This window comes from Helobdella robusta (genome assembly GCF_000326865.2).
Source record: "Helobdella robusta unplaced genomic scaffold HELROscaffold_6, whole genome shotgun sequence".
NCBI classification, from domain to species: domain Eukaryota; kingdom Metazoa; phylum Annelida; class Clitellata; order Rhynchobdellida; family Glossiphoniidae; genus Helobdella; species Helobdella robusta.
The window spans coordinates 1875872-1895960 of record NW_008705330.1 but is presented as its reverse complement, the minus strand read 5'-3'; the positions used below and the strand labels follow the sequence as shown (position 1 = coordinate 1895960).

The 20089-nt window shown below is 33.0% G+C and overlaps 1 protein-coding gene across 1 annotated transcript; it reads left to right on the top strand.

Annotated features, from left to right (window-relative positions):
- Positions 1-5411: 5411 nt before the first annotated feature.
- Positions 5412-8309, top strand: HELRODRAFT_164129 (hypothetical protein; the record flags this gene model as incomplete). The annotated part of the gene is made up of 2 exons (XM_009029156.1): positions 5412-5929; positions 7889-8309. 2 exons carry the CDS (start codon positions 5412-5414, stop codon positions 8307-8309), a joined length of 939 nt encoding a protein of 312 aa, XP_009027404.1.
- Between the last annotated feature and the right edge of the window lie 11780 nt (positions 8310-20089).

Sequence of the window (20089 nt, the reverse complement as noted above, 5' to 3'; positions counted from 1 at the left end):
CTCCAAGCCACTCAGGGGCACCTTGTTCGTTTTTATCGAGGGACCAACGATGACATAACAAGACTTGGATATGTTCACTGTCAGCCGATTGGACAAAAACCAATTATAAATCACACTAAGCTGGCTATTCTTCTCCGTGAATAAGTCAAGCAGGCTCTTAACTGACAAAAAAAATACTGTTATCGTCAGCAAATAACATCACAGTGCATCTATCGAATACAGAAAAGATATCGTTCACAAATATTATAAACAACAAAGGTCCCAATATGAAACCCTGAGGGACACCTGTTAGAATCCTTAAAGGGAATGACACAGCATTGTCAATAGAAACAAACTGACTGCCATCAGTTAAGTAAGATCTGAACCAATCAAGAAAAATTTCACGAAACCCATATTTAAACAATTTTCGAAGCAGAATTTCATGGTCAATCACATCAAAAGCCTTTTTCAGGTCGATAAAAACACCTAAGCTGAAATTACCTTTATCAAAGTTTTCCAAAAGAGACAAGTGCAACTCTGCAATGGCTTTCTCAGTAGAGGACTTCGGAACAAAATCGTATTGGAGTTTATTAATCACATTATGTTTAATTAAAAAACTCCACATTCTATTGAACATTAATTTTTAAAATTTTTTAGAAAATACCGGTAATATTGAAATTGGTCGGTAGTTACCAAACATAGTCGGTAGTTACCAAACAGTCGTTTGGACGGTTGATATTGTCGTTTCGTCAGTTAATTTTGGTGTTTTCGTCATTAAAAGTAATCGTTTATTTATATTTTTTTGGATAGATTAACATAATTAGATCTTTGAATAATTTTATATAAAATTTAGTTTGTAAATTTTATTATTTTAGTGAAATTTGATAATATATTGTCTGTAAATTGCTGTCACGTGATAGGAATTTCCCTGATAGTAAGCGTAATTATAATAATAAATTCAATAATGTCGTGAAATTTGATAATATATTGTCTGTAAATTGCTGTCACGTGATAGGAATTTCCCTGATAGTAAACGTAATTAATTATAATAATAAATTCAATAATGTCGTCCGGTAGTCGCTACTGTTGTACGAAGTGTACAATAAAAGTTCCAAGTAAAGATTTGTTGTCATGCACTTGTTGCGAGACTTTTGTTCACAATAAATGTGAAACTAACGATGATATTCTTGAAATTTTGAAAAGTGTTAAAGGTTAAAAATGGTTTTGTCAACGCTGTCTCAAGATGTTAGTTCTTTGGCTAATTCAATGGATGCGTCTAAAAATGAATTTGTTGCTCAACTAAATGAAATAAATGATAGTAACAGAAAAATAAAACTTGACGTCGATAGCATAAAAATGGTTGTTGACCATAACCAATCTAAACTTGATGAACTTGATCGTTTCGATACTGTTTTACGTGAGGAAATTAAAATTTTTAAAAACGAAATAAAAGAAACATTTTCTAGCATTGTCAGCAAGGAAGTTAAATTGAATGTTCAAGTAATTAGAAGTGATGTCAAATCAATCCAGAAAACTTTACAAGAAGCTAGTGACGTTAAAGAAAGAGAAACAAAATTTATTGATTTATCGTTTAGCTGAAAGTGATGATGATCGTTCCAATGTTTTGAAAATTTTAAAGCATTTGACAGGAGATGTTTCTGAAAAAAATGTAATCAAAATAATGAGACTGGGAAGGAAATGCGAAACTGTCGTTAGACTCATTTTGATAAAGTTAGATTGCGTTTTACTCAGAGACTCAATAATGAGAAATTTATATAAATTCAAGTCGTTAAAAGAATTTTCACATGTTGGACTGAATTTGTTGAAATTGGATTTAACAATGGATCAGAGGCGGGAATTCAAATCATTTGTTGATAAAGCTAAAGTTAAGGAGCGAGAAGAAAACAATCAAAATTTTTTGTTCAGAGTGAGAGGACAGGTAGGGAGATGAAAGATTGTAAAAATACAGAAAAAACCAGTGTTAATATAAAATATGTCAAGAATTTAGAAATAAATGATAACAATGATAAAGACTGCAACATAATAAATCGTAATTTAACACTAGGTTTATTGAACATTAGATCAATGATTTCTAAAACTGATACGATCTATGATTTGATTCATGATGGGCTAGATATTTTCGTTTTAGTCGAAACTTGGCACGGATCTTCGAATAACATTTCTGTTAAATCATCAATAACACCAGAATATAGTTATGTTGATTTTTTAAGAATAAATGATCCTCACCATGGGGGTTTAATTATTTACTTCAGTAATGAATTTAAGTTTAAGAAAATAGATCTGCCAATATTTAGTTCATTTGAAGCACTTGCTGTTAAATTATTTATTAGCAACAAAGATTTTGTTCTATTAGCCCTCTACAGGCCAGGATCAGTTGTAGTTAGTAATTTATTTTTTGAAGAGTTTTTATGTTTACTAGAAAATATCACTTCTTTTAGTTTAAATATCATACTTTTGGGCGATTTCAACATTCACCTTGAGAAACAGGAAGATCGTCATACTGTAAATTTATTGGAAATATTAGAAATGTTTCAATTAAAAAATTTGATCGACGAACCGACTCATGAACATGGAGGTTTTTTTGATCTGATTATTTGTTCTCAAGATTTTCAGATTTCAGATATTAAGATTTTTCCCAGTGGGACTTATTCAGACCATAGTTTAATTCAGGTTAACATACCATTAACTCATAAGCGTCCTAAAATAGTCAAGAAACAAGTTAGATCCTGAAAATACCTAAATGAAAGCAATCTCATTAAATATATACAGACTTCTCCATTATCAAGGTCTTGCCAAAGCAATAATATTAATATTGAGTTTGATATGATGAATTCTGAACTCAAGAAATTGGCTGATGCAGTTGCTCCACTTCGTTTTGTAGAAGTCAGATGTGTTGTTAATGCTCCGTGGTATGATGGTGAATGTAAATCTTTCAAAAGACTTTGTCGAAAGAAAGAAAGGAATTACAGAAAATATCAGACAGAGAAATGTAAAAATGAGTGGATAACAGCTCTGAAAAATAAATCTAGGCTTTTTTCACAAAAGAGAAACAGTTATTGGAAAAGACTTGTAGCAGACAATAATGGATCTTCTAAAAATCTATGGAATGTTATTAATAAAGTCCTTTGTAATCAGGTCACTGGTCAGTCATTGAGTGAAATTGTTGGTTTAGATTCGTCTCAATTCTTAAAGTTTTTTAATGATAAAGTAAATAAAATTAAACAGTCTACCAATGTGAGTAATTGTCCGACTATTTGTCAAGCTCAGTACAATGGGAATTATTCTTTTCCTGACTTTATGCTTTTAACAGAATCTGACGTTAAAAAAATTGTACTCAGTTTGCCATCAAAAACATGTATGATAGATGTCTTTCCGACCCATATTTTAAAGAAATATATTGATTTATTCATCGTTTTTCTTACCAGCATCTTAAATCTGAGTCTGAGCAGTGGCACATTTCCTAATGGTTGTAAGCATGCTATGGTTTATCCAGCATTAAAAAAAGTGAATATGGATCGAAATGATTTGTCTAGTTATAGACCAATTTCCAACATCTATTTCATTTCCAAGATATTTGAACGAGTAGTTGCCAAACAGCTCTTGAATCGTTTGAATGTAAACAACCTGCTACCAGTTCACCAGTCTGGATATCGCCGCTATCATTCAACGGAAACTGCACTGCTTTATGTGTTTTCTGAGTTGTTTGCTGCTTTGGACAAACAACATGTGGCTCTAGTCGCGTTTTTAGATATGAGTGCGGCATTTGATTGTGTAGACCATCAGATTCTCTTGGAAAAATTGGTTCATGATTATGGTATTTCCGGTACTGTTATCAAGTGGTTCAAATCATATCTGTTTGACAGAAAGCAACAAGTAGTCTTCAATAATGTGTTATCTAATGAAACGGTTTTGACATCAGGAGTGCCTCAAGGTTCAGTGCTTGGGCCTATTCTTTTTATCATGTATACCGCTGAAGTTTTTAAAGTAATTGGTAATTTCGGTTTTAAATATCATGCCTATGCTGATGATATTCAGATTATAGTTAGTAGTAAGCCAGAATTACTGCAATCTGAAATCAACAAATTTGTAACCTGCCTAAATAACATAGATAATTGGATGTCAAACAATGGTCTTAGATTAAATCAGCAGAAGTCAAAATTTGTTCCAATAGGTACATGGCAGCAGCTGATGAAACTTAATATCGATTCAGTGAAAATAGGAGATGTTAAAATAGAATTTAGTGACAAAGCAACTAATCTGGGTTTCATTCTTGATTCTTGATTATCGATGCATGATCATATAAAGATGATAACGAATTCTTGCTCCGGACAGATTCGAAAACTCTATAAACCCCGTAAGTCATTAGATAAATCTGCTATTCATACCTTGGTGCATGCATTGGTTCATTCACGATTGGACTATTGCAATGGTCTGTTTTACGGTTTGCCAGATAGGTCTATTTCTGCAATTCAATCTATTCAGAATAGAGCAGCCTATTGATTGTTGGAGGTCTCAAATTTAATCATGTTACTCCAATTCTTAAGAGCCTTCATTGGCTTACTATAAAGAAAAGAATTAAATATAAAATATGTATTTTAATGTATAAAACTGTGCATGGCTTGTTACCAAGTTATTTGATAGATAAAATAAAAGAAAAGTCTATAATGATGAGTGGTATGAGCCTTAGATCAAATGATGGCATTTTGCTGGTTGTACCTGATGTCAATCTGCAGATAGCATCAAGAGATTTTGCAGTATCTGGACCAATGGTTTGGAACAGCTTACCGAGATCTTTTAGAACTAAAGATTTGAAACTTGATGATTTTAAGAAGAAACTTAAAACTTACTTATTTTCGTTTTGATTTTGTTGTTAAGTGAATAATTATTTGTTTGTTACTACCGCCATTGACTGTACTTTTTTCTTTTTTGACTTTGTTTGATTATAGATAGCGCTTTTGAGAACTTTTTGATTTTAATTAGCGCTTATAAAGGTTTCATTAATAATAATAATAATAGTCGAGTCGCCACTTTTGAAAATTGGTAAAACCTTGGCTATTTAATCAAGTGCCGTTTTCCGCAATGTCAGATTGCTTTCGTCAATAATATTTGTAAAATTCAGAGATTTTATCTTAACTTTGCAAATGTCAAAAAAAGTCTTTTTTATGGCACTAAAAATGAGGTTAGCTCCACCACTGGGGCTGCAATCCACCAGAGTTCAGTGCCGGTCCTAAGTCCGGGTAAAGGAGGAGAATTGACAGGAGCTTGCTACACTGTTTTAAAAACACGATGGTAAACACAACAGCAAATAATCATACCGGCTCGGTCGTCGCCGGAACAACAAGGACCGCATTGCAGCTTTGGAGACAAGGAGCTACAGAGAAAAGTTTGTTACTGAGTTCCAAAGAGGTAAAATGAAGGTGAAATTTACAGTTGGAATTCGGAATGTGAGGTCACTGTGGCAAGCTGGAACTTATGCGATGCTGAAAAAAGAGCTTGAGAGGTTTAGATATGATGTGGTTGATTTGTGTGAAGTTAGATGGACAGGAAGTGGAGAATTGGAAAAAGGAAAACTGTTATGGTCAGGCACAGAAACCGAGCATATTCATGGAGTCGGAATGATTTTTGGAGAGAAAGCAAGAAGAGCATTAATTGAATACAATCCCGTAAATGACAGGTCGATGTATGCCAGATTCAAAGGATATCCAAGAGATATTATTGTGATAGTTGCTTATGCTCCAACAACAAATCATTCGGATGATGAAGTTGAAACGTTCTACGAACAACTGAAACAAACATTGAAAACATTACCAAAAAAAGATGTCAAGATCATTGTTGGGGACTGGAATGCTAAAATTGGAAGTGACAACATTGGATTTGAAGAATTAATGGGAAAATACGGTGTAGGAGATAGAAATGATAGAGGGGAAAGGTTACTAGAGTTTGTGAAGGACTGACGATTGTATGTCACAAACACAAAGAGGCAAAGCAACAAAAAATGTACTTGGGAGTCACCAGACGGAAAAACAATGAACATATGTTGTTATAGATTTAATACTGATAGAACAGAAATGGATGAAATTTGTCACCCAATGTAAAGCTTTCCCAAGTGCAGAAATTGGATCGGATCATCGCCTTGTCTTATGCAACGTTACAATGAAAATAAAACAAAAGCTTAAAATGGGAGAAAGCATTAGCAAAGTGAGATACAATACCGAAATGATAAAGCTGAAGATGGAGGATATAAAAAATAAAATCGAACATGAATTGGACTCAGCAGCCAATTACGATATGAAAACAAGAGTTAGCAACCTAGAAAAAATTCTCAAAGCAGCAGGTGAAAGTTGTAAAATCAAAACGAAATGGACAAAATAAAACTGTGGATAAGCGATGAAACATGGAACATTGTAGAAGAAAGATGAAGTTTGAAAATGATAAAAAGACAGAGTGAAGAAAATAAGATGAAATACAAATCTGCCAAAAAATAAAAAAGAGTGCTAGAGCAGATAAAAGGAGATGGATTAATGGTAAATGTGAAAAGGTAAACACGATGATTGGGCAAAACAAGACAAGAGAGGCGTACCAGCTGGTTAAACAATTAAAAGGAAAACCGAAAAATATGTCTATGATTATTAAAGATAAAAACGGAAACATCTGTTAGGATGATGAAAGATTAAGGATAGATGGACTGAACATATTAAAGACTTATTCACAGACAAGAACACATACAAAAAAAACGCTTGAAATTTTGAAAAGCAGAAAAATAATCAATGAAGAAGAAAGTGAAATAACGAGGTAAGAAATTACAAGAGCAATGAGTAAAATGAAGAACAACAAAAGTACAGAGAAGGATGGTATTTCGATAGAACTAATAAGAGCAGGAAGTCAAGTCGTGTGTAAAGAAATTCACACAATCTGTCAAGAAATTTGGGAAAGTGGAAAGTGGCTAAAAGAATGGTACAAGTCAATTTTGGTTATGCTGCCAAAAAAGGGAGACCAAAAAGACTACAATTACAGATCAATTGCACTAATTCCGCACATATGCAAGATCATGCTGACTATCATAAAAGAACGACTGAAAAAGTTTATAGAGCAACATCTGCATGAAGACCAAACAGGCTTCAGAAAGAACAGAAGCACGATCCAACAAATTCTGATTTTGAGACTGCTGTTGGAAGATGCAAAAAGTAGCGGTCAGACAATTTACCATTGCTTTGTTAATTTTAAGAAAGCGTTTTATTCTGTCTGGCATGAAGGTTTGTGGGCAACATTAGAAAGTATGGGGACATCAGAAAAGCTGGTCAAAGTACTGAAAGGGCTTTATGAAAAATCAAAAATGTCGGTAATAATAAATACAGAACTTGGGGATTGGATAAAGGCAGACATTGGAAGCAGACAGGGCGATTCAATATCACCAATACTATTTATAGCATTACTATAAAGAGCAATGGAAAAAATGGAAAATTCGGAATTGGGTGGAATTGACATAGGAAGGAGAACCGTCAAAGATCTCGGTTTGCAGACGATATAGACCTTCTAGCTTCTAGTGAAGAAGGTCTACAGAAACTAATCGAACTAACACATGTAGGTGGATAAGATCACGGGTTGCATATCAACAAAAACAAAACGAAGGTGATGATTACGGGGAAAGGCAGAAACAAAGCGGAATTTCAGATAGAATCAGAAAAATTCGAACAAAATTTCTCGGAATGATAATCAAGGACAACCTCTCGTGAGATATGCATATAGACTCGTTATCGAAAAAAATTAATAAAACCATAGGTGCAATTAATAAAATTAAAGTAAGATTGAATAAACCAGCAATTATAGATTTGTATTATTCATTAATCTATCCACATCTAATATACTGCAACATCATCTGGGGAAACAGCCCTGAAGTTCACTTGGAGCAAATTACCAGATGTCAAAATCGTTTCATCAGAATTCTATTAAATCTACATCCATATAGTCATGTCGGCTGTTATTATCCTGAACTGAAAACTCTAAACATAAAAAATTTGTATAATTATCATGTTTTTATCTTTGTGTTCATGTTCCTACATTATCAATTACCAACATCTTTTAATGACTTCTTCGAATTTGGAAACGCTGTGCAGTCAAAGTTCACTCGACATTCTCCTCTGCTCTATACACCACCTGCAAGAATAACACCGCTTGGCGAAAGTTTAAAACATACCGGTCCCGGAATCTGGGAGAAACTTCCTGTTGATATAAAGACTACAAATTCCTTGCATTTGTATAAAAACAAAATAAAGAAATATTTATTGAAAAAAAGTTCAATTTTTATTTAATTAGAATCATGCAAATTGTGCATTATGTTAATTTTGTCATGAATTATAAATTTACTTAAAAAATTGTGTTAGAATGAACAATTTGTGAACGATGGCCTGCGACACAAGAATTTTGTTTTCTTTTAGTTTTGGTCTCCCAATCATTACCTAATTATTATTAATTTGGATTGATTGAATAAAATTTGAATTGATTTAATGAGGAAAAGAGATTGGAAGAAAAAAATTGGTAGACCTGCAAAGAAATCTATAGATGACATTACTGAATGGACTGGTGTTGTTATTCTGAATCCAATAAAACTGGCCAACGATAGAAAAGGTTTTTGGGAAGAAAAAAGGAAAAAATAAATGTAAAAAGCATGCTTAGATGTACACCATCGGCCTCGACGGTCCCCCGATGGACATAGGAGGATCATTGATTGATTGATTGTTGATTGTGTTGTTATCATTTTTGTTATTATCATCATAGTTAGATTGCTGGTTGATCCGATTAACGTTATTGTTGTTAATTCTTCGAGTTGGAAGTGCTGTTGTGATTCGTTGTTGGATGTTGAAAGAAGGTTTTTCAGATTCGATGAAAATAGCTTCTGCAATTCTTAGGGTGTAGTGCTGTTGATTGTTGTATAGAATTTTTGTGTTATATATATATATATATATATATTTATTTATTTATTTATTTTGGAACGAGATTTTCAGCTATGCAGATTTCATTGAATATTTTTGCCCACTTCGCGTTAATTAACTTTTTAAAAATACAGTCAACTATATGGAATTGTTGTAAATCGTATTTATTGAGAACTAGTGACATAATTTGGCTGGCTAACAACGTTGTTTTGGTGTAAACACCATCTTCAGAGCCTTGTGTGAGATACAAATATTAATAATAAAATAAATGGAAATGTAAACCATATAGAATAAAATAAAATGCAATAGTACCTAAAATGTTACGTGTTGTGATTTAAAACAGGCGAAATGAAACAGATATGAATAAATAATTTGAAGAGTTACGTTAAAGCAAAATGTTACCTTGTAATGCAGATGAAATTGAATAATTAGTGAAATAAGTTATAATTTAATATTAAAATAAATAAATAGATGCATATTTACGTGAAACAACTAAAGTAATTTAAAGTAATACAGCGGTAAGTAAAAATGTTTGCAGGATAAAACGACTGTATGTGTGGAATTTGCACGAGGTATGCAGTTTTATTGTATTTTATTGTATTTAGTTGAACGGACAGTATGAATGTATATTATCGAAATGGGTATAAGTGTTGTACATGTGTAGGAAAGTATCCAATGAGTATGAAAGTATGCATGATAAATGTGTATACACATGTGTAAAAACTGTATTAATATTAAATATCAAATAGTGGGGCCAGCGACGTAGCGACTGTTGTTTTAGGACGTCGGGTCAAAAACTGCACATTAGCCGGTTTGAATGCATCCAACGTCGAACAATACTCGTATCGTTGTTGTGCGCAGTGACGACCTGGATCTTCATCGAAAACGACAGTGGGTGTGAGGTCGCGGTATTGCGAAAATAGCTTTTGCAGAATTAAATTTATAACCACTTTAATATTCACACGGAAAACTTTTATAAACCATGTTTTAATTAGGAATTGCGATAAAAATTTAATGAATATAATAGTAATTGTTTTAACAAATAAATAAACAATTTAATTCGCAACACAAAACAAGCGTAAATGAACAATATAACCACGTGGAAATACTTTGCATGCAGATAGCCAACTTTTTGCTTTGCATGCTAGCTAGCCACCTAGCTGAAAAGTAAGCTCTGTGATGATGTACAGTGAGCTATCCAGAAGAGAAGTTTATTGAGACATCCATAATTTATTAATGAAAATTTAACATTAGATGAGCATGCTTGATTCTATGCAGGCTTTTAAAATAATTTCGGCCATAGTACGTCATAGCTTATCTTCGACTAAAGGGTCCAGAATATCTTCGACTAAAGGGTCTAGAATTTAATTGCTATCAAAGAAGTCCATAATGTCGGTTAAGTGATTTTTATCTTTATAGATTTACCAAATCGAAGTTACTAAAATATATTTGGTGTATAAAGCTACGATAAATGTTCATATATCATGTTCCAATAAATTACACATTTCAATTGAATGTAATGTAAATTTTTTTATTCATTTGTTTATAAATGCAATTTAACTTTCAGTACCTATATTAATATTTACTATTCATTTTTTGTTTATGATAAAACAATTTCATTGTTTATTGCGATTTGTTTGCTATGTTGGCTTGGTTTGGATTTTTAATTGGACAATGATTAGATGAGGTTTTATGATATAATAGTTTTTAAAAATTAATTCAGCAGAGAAAAGCGGGGAAAAATCAAGTTTCAGTTCAATCATTGAACACAATGTTGCAAACAACAATATTTATAAAACTGGTTGTGACGATTTTGATTATGATACAATGATGCAGGTAAATATTTATATAATTGTTGTATTTTTATTTTTTAATATTATTATAGGATTTTTTGCTCAATTAGTAACATTTTTCACTTTTGCGTCATAAAACTATTTAAAAAAAGATGATGCTGAAAATTATCACTTGATATTAAAATTTAACACCAGACTCACCATATTAATAATGGCTAAAGATTAGTTTTTTATCAACGAAACACTTTGTGGAATAATATCCTGACTTAAGAAACTGGTAAACAATTTTTTCAGCCTAAAAACTAAGAGTTTTTTTTCAATTGTAGAACCTCATGGATGATCAATGAAGATAAACATGTTTTCTTAAAAAGTACGTTGTTATCTACAAAAGTTGATTGAATCCAAACACGAAAACATTTAGGAGTGTTATTTCATAGCTAATAAAAAATAATTATCTGACTATTTCTCCCTCACTTACGAAGTTCAGAGCGAAAATAGCTCTTTACAAACCAATTGTTTGATTGAAATCAGTAAATGGTACATAGCAGCCCATAGTTTTCAACGTCATTTAGCAGATAAGTTTAACAACGTTTAGTAATGATAAGGCTTTTGATAAATCAATTAGTGATATCTCGTTTTGACTGTTTCATTCGAATTTCATCAGATAGACAAAATATGAAATGTAATTCAATTGTCATCTGCTAAGTCTTGTAGTCCAATGGTTATTCTCGAAAAGTTTTTAGAAACATTACTGCCATTTTTCCAAGTTATTGTTATATCCGCTGGAGTAGTCGAGTTGTGCTATATGATTAGTATCTTAATTATTTGTTATCTTGGTTTTTTTTGCTATGTTTTTTATTGATTGTAAAACTGTATATAAGCGGAGTTATGCAATGTAAAAAATAGCGAGGTTAATAGCGAGGTAAATAATGAAGTTAGGAGCGAGGTTGTAGTGTTGATTTATGTAGTTATGATAATGCGTATTTTTTGGATTAGTGAATAATTTAGTATTTTCATCACTAAATTCAAATAAACGTTTGAATAAGTTTGTATTTGAAGCAGTTGAGTTTGTCTATCAGAAATTTTGAACCTACGGAATCGATAACTTGACGATAGTGCAAGCTATAGCACTGGTGTCAGGAGCAGGATCTTTGAAGTTACAACACTGGTGACGATTGTTGAGGTTAACAAAATTGGAACAGAACGTCAACAAAATCGTTTATTCAAGCTCTTTGAGACCTAAGTGTGAGATATGATTTCACAATCTGAAAGATAAAAACACTAAGAGGAATCTTGGAGCAGTATATGATATCGCAAAATTGATTTTGAAGAACAAATGTTGGAATCAGCAAAGTTGATGTTTAAGAAGGACACAACCAATGTTGTCGGATTGTCCCAACCATAGGAGACAACAAACCACCAGAATGCTTGAACAGCGGAAAAATAGGCATATCAGGAAATATTACGAAAGGCTCAAGAAAAGTAAAGCTTATCGAGGTATCGATGCGGGAAAACAGACTCTCGGACAGATGTCAGCCCTACGTTTGAATAGTCTTTAGCTAACATCAGGAGACGAGTAAAAGAAGATGTAAAGAGAAAAGAGGATGTAAGGGCACTTTCCTTAACAACAGACAGGATATGGACAGCCGTAAAACTGGCTGCGCACAACGTGGAAGGAAGCCGGCCAGAAATCAGTTTGGCAAAACATCTCAGAACACGGTCGGTCCCATGTCAAACTACTACTGGGCCCAGTTAGATTCACTGAACTTAAAGGACAGGCTCCTTCAGCGTAGATGAGAATCTGCAGACGGATCCAACCACATCATGCAAACCGGATACATAGAGTAAAAACAATTGATGTTCTGAAAGAAACACATAGAGAACTTTCTGGAGGTCACCTAGGAGTCAACAAATTTGAAAGAAATTTTATTGAATTTGCGCCCGTGTAGACGTGGAAAGTTGGTGCCGGAATTGCACCAATGCAGGTCTACAATATCAGCGCTCCTTTTTAAAAGGATTGCTGTAGACATTGCGGGATCGTACTCTGAATCAAAAAAGGGCAATCGGTACATCTTGATCGTTGCTGGCTTTTTTATCAAATAGCTGGAGGTGTATTTGTTACTCAAATAGGAAGCTCGCACGGTTGCAGATGAAATCATTACGAACTTAATAAACTTTTAGGCGTTCCTAAGGAAATACATTCGGATCAGGTTAGAAACTTTGAATCGCAACTATTTGTGGAACTGTGCCGGGTCTTGAAAATAAATAAAACACGGACTAAGCTACTTCTCCACCAGTCCGACGAAATGGTGAAGCGCTTCAAGCATCAAGCACCTGACCGAAGTTGACGAAGAGAATCAGCAAGACTGGGACCTGTAGACTCTGCCTGGTGGCATATTGGAAAGTCCGTCCATGATCATTTTTGGGTGTATTTCCATACACCAAGTTCTGATGTAAAATTAACGTGAGCAGACAGAGTCAATGGTAATTCATTAACTGAAGAGATTCCAAATGAAGATAATTTTACGCTAGTTCAATGCAATAAATCTAAATACTAACCGGGAACACTTTTTACAGCTGTCATTAAATCTGAAGTTTCTCATCCAATTCTCAACAGAAACAACAAATTCAACAAATGAAAAAAGATTATTGTGAGGCAAACAAATGTCTCATCTAATTTAAAACCTATGAAATTGGAACCCCGCAAAAAATTGCATACGTTGCCAAGTTGAATGCATGTACATCTGAGGAAGTCATGAACCCCTTAAAATCAATTGGTGTAGCTGCCATTTCTTGTGTACCATTAACTAAATCTGTCTTTAATAAAAAAAAAGTCAATAAAGATAGCACTTTATCTGGAAACATCAACACTAAAACAAGCGCAGTCTTTAAAATTCTATTTCTTGAAAGTGACTTTGACAAGGTTATGAACGAAGACATTTGGTCAAGTAATGTTTTGCTTCACGAATGGTGTTTCTTTAACTTTTTTTTATTATTTTTTAAAAATCAGGATCTGACAGACGCAGCAAGTGTAACAACATGCAAGACAGTAGTAAAAAATTAAACAAATAAGTGAGTAAATAAATACAAAAAGTGAAAGTGAGGAAGAAAAATGTTAAAACATGAAAACTGATATAAGTTAGAATAAAATAAATAAATAATAATAATAAAATAAATAAAAAAAAAGTAATATACAATGAAATATAAAATGAAGTAACGGCAAATTAATTGACTAGATGATGACTTAGTGAGGTGATCGATAAATAAAAACTAGTTCTGTAATGATAAAGTTTTAGTGAGTATTAATATGTTTGAGGTGTCTTGTGATGAAGGTCTTTTCCTGGTATGTCGATTGGGTGACGACCTTATAGTTATATTTGCTCTGATGAAGGTTGTGTGTTGTAGTTTTAATTGGTGGTAGTAGAGGATGGATGACGTGGTTGTTGTTATTTTCTACTTTCTAATATCTGAGTGACGGTAGGATATGATGCAAATAGATAGTTGAAGCGAATTAGTTTTTTGATGAGAGATTGTAGTTGATGGAGTTGTTGTTGTGTAGCAAAACCAGACCAGGAGGGAGCTGCATTATTGATGCGTGAGATGATGAGTGATTCAGTAATGTCAATTGATGCCTCTGAGACCATGTAAACGGAGTGTTTTGAGTGCGTGAAATGTTTGAAAGCCTTTTGAGATGATGTGATTGATATGAGGCGCTGAGTCTTCAAACGATTAATAAATCTGTCACTCCATCATCCATCAATGGTTGATCCAACATCAAGTGATTTGCACGACCTTGATCTCCAGGTACTATAAACCTTTTTCCAACAATTGTATTGCTATTTCTCCTGTCAATTTAAATCTTTATATTACTGGTAATTCATATTTTTCTGTCAAACTTAATTTGCTTAATTAATAAATTGGATTTTTAAATATTTTATTAAGAGACAATTTAATATTTCAATTTACAATAATTTGCTTAACTGAAACTTTGCTAAACAACAACACTTCTACTTTAATCTCTTTACCTGGATATTCTTTTATATGTAAAAATCGTGTCAATAGATCGGGTGGTGGCGTTGAATTTTTTCTAAAAGTTGGTATAGATTATATTATTCGTGATGACCTCGTTTTGAACGAGGCACAATTTGAAACTTTTTCTATTGAGATAAAAACCTGCCATAATAAAAACGTAATTTTTACTTTAATATATAGACCTTCAAATTCTAACTCTCATTTATTTATTCAGACGCTATCTAACTTTTTCAATACACTCCCACCCAACAAAATTCATTATATTTTGGGTGATTATAATCAATCAATCAATCTTCGTTTTGCGTCCAGAGACCCGGTTCACCAAGGTAGGACGTTGTTTTCTTTGCCATCAACTTTTTGCGCCAAATTAGACGATCAGTTGTATCCATTTCATTTAAATTTAGAGCTTTCAAGTCTTGCTCGATTGTTTGCGACCAGGACTTTTTGGGCTGCTTTTGGGACGTTTGCCAGGTACTTCAACATCTGCAAGAGAAGTTATAGCACTATTTCTACTTCGTTTGACATGACCAAACCACCGCAGACGGTGTTGCCGGCATTCGTCCTTTATATCATCTAAACCAGCACGACGCAGGATTTTGGTAGATTTGATGTGGTCCTTCAGACTAATTCGTTGCATCAATCGGAGCATTTTCATGTCGGTTCGTTGAAGTTGTTGTTCCAGTTTGGTTGTCATTGGCCATGTTTCTGTACCATATAACAACACCGGACGTATCACAGATTTATAAAGTCTTGATCGTAGTGGTAGTGGGATGTCACGCCGCATCAATATAGAGGCAAGGAGATGCCATTTATTCCAGGCTGTTCAATGCTTGAACGGCAGCTTCAGTTGTTTCAGTACAATCCAGAACATCTCCTAGATATTGAAACGATGTGACTTTCTCTACCTTAATGGCTTCAAAAACAGTGCTATTTCGAATTTGTTGTTGTGTATTGATGCAAACAGGACAAACAAAATTATACACTCTAGATCAGTTACCAATTATTTTTGAACAACGTTTGTGACACCACTGGTTACACTGCTGACACTTGATTGAATTGTTACCTACATCAGCTTTACAAACTGAACAGGGCCATCGTCCAGTAGCTATGGATTAGATGGGTTCACCAGTGTTCATTGCTTTGGTTTTGCTGATGTTGACTTTGAATTCATGATCGGCCAGTCTGGTGCTCCGATCTTCAAACATCTGTGCTGCATTCTGCTTAGACGTGGCTGTTAAAACGATATCATCAGCATATATTAGATTCCAATTGTCACCAGTTCGTATCGGTTTTGTGATTTCTTCCATCACAGTTATAAATATCAGTGGACTGACAATCGAGCCTTGGTGAACTCCAACGCCGATGTTAAATGCATCTGTGTTTCCAAGCGTTTTGCTGACAAGAGTCTTAGTATTCGTATACATTTTCATCACAAGTCGAACAAGATATTCTGGAATGAGTTGTTGACGTAGACTCCACCTGATTGCTTCACGGGGAACTCGATCGAATGCTTTTTCAAGGACTATTTAGTTGTTGATGCTTTGCGAGGTACTTCTCTTGTAGTTGCCGAAGGATGGGAATTGTATCAATTGTTGAATTCCCCGCTAGGAAACCAAATTGATAATTTCCGATTGTGATGCACGACGTTAATTTTTTCTTAATGATTTTCTCGACTTGTATGCAACTTTCTTTTCAGCTTTTGCATTTTGTACACTGTCATTCCACCACCAAGTGTCCCGTTCATGCTCAACAATACCAAAATCTGAAACAATCCTGATTGGAGGCGATCTCAATGGCCATGTTGGAGAGGAAACAGATGGTTTTGACAACGTACATGGCGGTTTTGGCTATGGGAAACGGAATGAAGATGGCAACCGCATCTTTGAGTTTGCTGAAAGTCACGGGTTTTGTTTACTGAATACATATTTTAGAAAGAGCCAATTGATTTTTTCGCTGTCAAGCAACAACACCGAAGGCTATTCAAAAATGTTAAAGTTATAACTGGCGAATCATGTGTCGCCCAACATAGACTTCTTGTAACAGACCTGGTTGTCGAACTGTCAAAACATAAGTCTAAACAAATGTCTCGGAGAATCAAAACGTGGAAGCTGAAAAGCAATATTCATCGAGAAAAATTTCAACAGATAGAAATTAGTTAGAAAACCAATCACAATCAGGTACAGAATGGAGTACATACAAAACCGTTTTGATAAACGCTGCAACTACAGTTTGTGGGAAAACTGGTACTAAACGTCAGCATGAACGGGACACTTGGTGGTTGAATGACAGTGTATAAAATGCAAAAGCTGAAAAGAAAGTTGCATACAGGCAATGGCAAAAATCAAAGTCTGTTGATGACCATAAAATTTTCCGTGAGAAAAACAACTATGCAAGACGTCAAGTCGCACTGGCTCGGACAGATCAGTGCAGAGAGTGGCTCACTAAAAGCAAAGGTCAACAAATGAAATCTCTGTATCGTATAGCAAAACAAGCAAAGCGTACGAAAAAAGACATAGTTTGTGCCTCATGTATCAAAAACGACAAAAATGAGATAGATGGTTCTTGAACAAGATGAGATCAAGCTACAGTGGATAAAATACTTCAACCGTCTGTTAAATAAAACAAAACATTAGATGTAGATCTGTTTGGAAAAAGTTTACCGAAGGGACTTTGGTGATGAATTTTGAATCGTTTTGGATCGTTTCCTCATTTTATGGTTTGGATTGTTGATATATGGTACAGCTGATATGATTCACCTTCACGGATTTATTTTTTCTAGGACATCATTGATGGAATGAGGTGAAATAATATAAATTTTAGATGAGATAGACAACTATGTTACAATGATTCATCGCGGGAAGAGCTCTATGGTGGTTGTATTTTTCTCTGCGAGTTTACAAACCAAATGTTATATTGATGAACCACAGGTGCTGATCTGTAAAATGCTGGAATGATATTGGTAAAGAATGGATAACGGAAGATTTTTGCGTTGTTGATGATGAAGAATGTAAATTTTTTTGAAAAAACGTTTTTCTTAGTAATCTGTTGGTGGAAAAAACTTTGAAAATATGTTAAAAATTGATGAAGTGAGTGATATTGAGCCGCTCGGCAAATTAAAATAAATAAATGACAAACAAACAATAAAAATAAATTGTATAAAAACGAAGTACTAAAAAAAAATTTAATTTTAAAAAATTTAATTTGATTAAACGGAATAAACTATGATTAAAATTACTTATCCAAAAGATTAACACGTGCTACCGCATCACCGGACAACATAACGCCGGTGTCTTCAGACTCCGTTTTTAGCTCTATCTATTTTTTCAGTAGTGACATTGTGTATTTTTTAACAATATACAGTTATATCAACATTGAGCTGTGGTGTACAGTTATCAGCCATGAATTTTTTAAAAGCCGTTCAGAACACATTTTCAATAAGACGAAGTACAAAAGTGCTTCTGCAAATAACTTATTAGACGCGCTTTATAAATCAATAACATAACACAAAACAATTAAAAAAATCTAAAGATTACAATACTTTAAAAAATAACACTTTTTAAAAAATTTAGGTACACACTTTCTATTTAAACGGACTAAAAAGGTAATAATTTGTTAGGTCACATACAAACGAGCTTCAAAGTTTTATCGGTCACTATATATTTCATTTGAAATTTATTAATAAATTTGTTCAAGAAGAAAATGTTAAATTTATAATTTGACAACAGATACAGAAAAATGTGCGGCATGAAAAAAGTTACACCAGATTTGCCTCAATATAGTTTTTAGAATAAGCTGAAGTTTCAATCGGCCTTCACTTTATTCATTTTTAATATTTTTTTGCCAGATCACTTTTAGACTAGGAAGATAGACAGTTTCTATACGATTGCTTTTGAGCATAAAATATTGATTCTTATCACCAATTTTTTTTATAGTTTTACTAACGACTTTTTGGTCTTGATTGACAAGTTTTCATCATTTAAATAACCCAAATCATATAGTTTTTTAATGTGTAAACTACAACGCTATTAAATTGCTTGTAATTTTTTTAGACTTCGATATTTTTATTTTTAACTTTCAAGGTGATCGTACATAGAGCTGATAGATTATGTTTTAATATGATGCTTAATCACCCTCTTATTAAGATTACATTGGTCGATGCAAATACTGGTCGTTACATTAATAAATCCAACAGGTCAGTTGTTTTAATGTTAATTAATTAATTTATTCAAAATTTTATGATAATTGAAGTTTTTTCAGCTATTTTCATTTAATTAAATGTCAATTCATCTAACGATAATGTTGTCCTGTTGTCTCTAGATACGAAGTGGAGCAAAGTAGCAGCAACGTTGGTTATATTCAACCAGTTATGACTCAGCCGTTTGATTTTAAGTATCATAAGTAAGTGTTTAAAATAAATGTTGGCTTTTTTATTGAATTTATTAAATGAAATCTAGATCTCTTACGCCAGTTTGGCAAGACAGCATATTAATCAATGAATCATTCAGCTACATCACTCAGTCCAACCCAATCCTTTTTTTTGAGGCAAGTATCAATGTTTTGAAATATTGAGATTTGGCTTATTTTAATGTTTATTTTTATCTTGTTTTATTTAATCAACTAATTTTTAGCAATTAACAATGTTTCATAGTTGAATTGGTTATTTTTTATTATGCCAATATTATAAATATTATAGAAAAGAATTTATAGAATATTGCAAAAATGATGGTTTATTACCAACATATATATATATATTTACAATATTCTATAAATTCTACCGAATGTACCATAATTTTTACAATATTCTATTAATTCTACCTACTCCAAATATATATATATATATATATATATATATATATATATATATATATATATATGTTGGTAATAATAGACCATAATTTTTACAATATTCGATAAATTCTACCGAATTCCACCGATTACCAACTTGTATTCGAATTTTTCAATTTGAAAAATTTGAATACAAGTTGATAAACACTAAAAAATCGGTAGAATTTGTTACATGTTGTCAAGAATCCGGTCTTCTACCAGCATATATATATATATATATATATATATATATATATATATATATATATATATATATATATATGTGTGTGTGTGTGTGTGTGTGTGTGTGTGTGTGTGTATACATATATATATATATATATATATGTGTGTGTGTGTGTGTGTGTGTGTGTGTGCGAGCCCTTGGTTAAAAACAATAGCCATAAAAACTATCATTTCGTTTCATATCATTTCGTGTGTGTGTGTGTGTGTGTGTGTGTGTGTGTGTGTGTGTGTGTGTGTGTGTGTGTGTGTGTATTATTCATTGCTTTT